The sequence below is a fragment of the Asparagus officinalis genome, chromosome 2, assembly GCF_001876935.1.
Source record: "Asparagus officinalis chromosome 2, Aspof.V1, whole genome shotgun sequence".
Lineage (NCBI taxonomy): Eukaryota > Viridiplantae > Streptophyta > Magnoliopsida > Asparagales > Asparagaceae > Asparagus > Asparagus officinalis.
The window spans coordinates 42253850-42257208 of NC_033795.1; the positions used below are offsets into that span (position 1 = coordinate 42253850).

The 3359-nt window shown below is 40.2% G+C and overlaps 1 protein-coding gene across 1 annotated transcript; it reads left to right on the plus strand.

Moving 5' to 3' along the window:
* LOC109831109 lies at positions 623 to 1237 on the plus strand. Its single transcript, XM_020398449.1, has one exon. It carries the CDS (start codon positions 623 to 625, stop codon positions 1235 to 1237), a length of 615 nt encoding a protein of 204 aa, XP_020254038.1.

The following is a 3359-nucleotide window of genomic DNA, read 5'->3' on the forward strand; positions in this document are numbered from 1 at the left end:
ATTTATTTTGGTAGTGGAATCATTTCTAGATAATTATATTAATTTTAAAGGAATTTATTTTAAGAACGGAATCATTTAGATAATTATAATAATTTAAAAGGAATTTATTTTGAAAAGAGAATTATTTTAGATTAATTATAATTAGAAAAGAAATTATTTTGTAAGAGGGAATAATAAAAAGAATATTTAAAGAATGTTTTTAGAATTATTTAAAAGGAGTTATTTTGGAAAATGGAATTATTTTTGGATAATTATAATAAGAAATAAAGAATTTATTTTGGATAAAGAAATCATTTTGAAGTAAATAAATTTATTATTTTAAAAGATTATTTTTGAAAATCTCGTGATTCGTGATTCTCATTTTAGTTATGTGATATGCCATGAGACTATTCTTCCTCTAACGATCTTGATTCTCGCATTTCCTTCAGAACCATGGTGGGTACACGGAGTAATGGTAACCTATCCAGTAGCAGTGGTTAGATGCCTGAAGTAGATCAGCAGTAGCTTGGCGATGATTCAGGGGCTAGTGACAAACTAGCAGTTCTTAGCTGGGCATTTGCAGCAGGGGCCTCAGCACCAACATCCCCCTCACTCAAAGCCTAGTGTTTGAGAGTTCCGGTATATGCGACCTCCTTCTTTCTCTGGTGCCAAAGGGCCTCTAGCAGCAGAAGAGTTCCTGAAGGTTACCGAGACTATCCTTACGGTGACCCGCATTGCCCCTACAAAGTGGGTGGACCTTATGGATATCCAACTCACAGATATGGCTCGAATATGGTGGGATGCTATGAAGACACACCTGGAGAGGCCGATTCTGTGGGAGACATTCACGGATCGCTTCAATAGGAAGTATTTTCCTCAGTCAGCCCGGGATGAGCTTTTGCGTAGATTTGTCGAGCTCAAGCAGGGAGGCCGATCAGTGGATGATTATGAGGCCGAGTTCTCTTCCCTCAGTCGATATGCTCCCCACTTAGTTACAGAACCCACTATTAGGAGGCATCAGTTCCAGAAGGGTCTGGACAAGTACATCAGGTTGGCTCTGGTTGGTAGGGCCCTCGTGACTCATAATGCTGTGTTGGATGCAGCGCGTGAGATTGAGAGTGTTCAAAAGGAGCCTGAAGATCCACATGTGATGCAGAGCATAGCACCAGCAGCTCCAGCCCGGAATATCGAGCATCCTCCTCTGAGGCAGCAGCAGGCTCCGCAGAGGTGGTTGTTTTCCCAGCGGCAGCTGCTTTGAAGTGCGGACTCACGGCCAGCCTTCGGCAAAATGTACCTATTATGGCTACACTAGGCATACCCAGCAGGAGTGTAGTAGGCAACTTCGTCTGTGCTATGCCTGTGGATCCCCCGACCATGTTAATTGGGAATGTCCACAACGGCAGCAGGCCAGCTTGCCTCCATCTCTAGTTCGGGCAGCTCTTCCAGCTCCACCTCGACCAGCCCCAGTAGCTCCGGCTCAGCACGGACCCTATCCTCGAGCAGGGCCTCTTCCTCTACAGAAGCAGGTTTATCAACATGCACAGAGGCAGCAACCATCGCATCAGACATTCATGATGTCAGCTGTGGAAGCTGAGGCGAATGACCAGGTTATCACTGGTAAGAACTGTTCGTTCTTAGTTTTGCTTGCATATGAATTTTCCTTATTTAGCATTACCTGATGATATCATGATAGGATTTGTTTATGAGTGCTAAGTTTAGTTGCAAAGTTGCATTTACCTCCTCCTGTAATAGGCTACGTTCTTGTTTCTTCCGTTCCTGCTTTATCACTCTTTGACTCTGGAGCTTCCTATTGTTTCTTGTCTCGTCGATTTGCGAGTACCCACTCACTTCCTATAACTCCTCTAACTACGGGCTGGAATATCAACACTGGCAGTGGTGTCTTAGTAGCATCCAGTGGTTATGAAGCCTGCCTTGTGGTCATCTGCGGGAGACAACTCTTTGCAAATTTTCTAGTGATTGATTTGCCAAGCTTTGATGCAGTATTTGGAATGGATCGGTTGGGGTCATTCTTTGCCATCATTGATTATCATCGTAGAAGTGTGGTATTTGAGATACCGGATCACCCGAGGTTTGAATTCCTCAATGGCAGTATCTCAGCTAGACCTGTGAAGCATATGAAAGCACCCTAATGCCACTAGGAAAGAACCCTAGAGGGGGGGGGGGGGAATAGGGTTTATGCTAATCTAATCCAATTTAATACCAATTAAAAACTTATTAACAAATATCCTAGCAAATAAGATATGCAATAAGATATATGCAAGGATAAGCAATATAAACAAGAGTAAACAAATAGTGTAAATAATATATAGGACAAACTAAATAATGAGACAATGACGATATGAGCAATAAGCACAAGTATAAATAAATGCCAATGCAAACTCAAACATAATCAAATGATCAAGGAGTTCGAACCTTCCGTCCTACGACTCCGCTCCCCACTCCCAGGGAGAAATCCACTACACAACCGGGTTTTCAACGCTCACCCGAATAACGTATTACACCTCATAATTCGGTTTTCTAGTTCACCGAAAACTTTATAATCACTCATAATGTAAACACACTAACTACTACCTCAAGTGTTGGTCTCTAACCCGTGTCTCCCTCAAGTGTTAGGAATTACAACCTCTCTCTAGGCATTACCTCCTACGCCACTCCTCATGGGACGACCTCGTCTCTCACCACACACTTCTCTTGGTGTACTAGTGTAATACAAAGTGAATCTCACAATTTAGGCACTCAACAAATAAATTATTCTCTACAATGGATGAGAACACAATGTAAGCTCACACTTAATGTCACACAAACCCCACAACCCAAATTATACAATGTATGAAAATACAATAAGCTCAATGGTTGTGTGGGTAAACAATGAGTAAATAAAATCAACTAAACTCAATATAAACACTAGCTTAATGAATTAATATCAAACAATATAAATAAACTCAATATAAACACTAGCTTAATGAATTAATATCAAACAATATAAATATAAAGCTAGATTGAGTTTAGAAAACTTCTCTAATAAATGACAAGAGTGAGAGAGATGAGTTGAAGCTCAAACACTAAAGGATGATCTCCTCTTTGCTCTTGTAAAAATTTCTTCACAAACTAAACTCTTGAAAAACAAACACTAAACAAACTTAAATACTCTTTAAACTTGTTTAAAAACTTTCTTGATTACATAAGAATATTAGAGGTCAAGGGTTATATATAGGCTCATGAATTAACCCAAAAAACCAAGAGAAAACATCACAAAAAGACAAAATAACGAAAACTGAAAATTCTGGAAAACTAGTCGTTATGATGCCATCAGTCAACTGACGGCTTCCATTAGCCGACTGATGAGCTGACCATTAGAG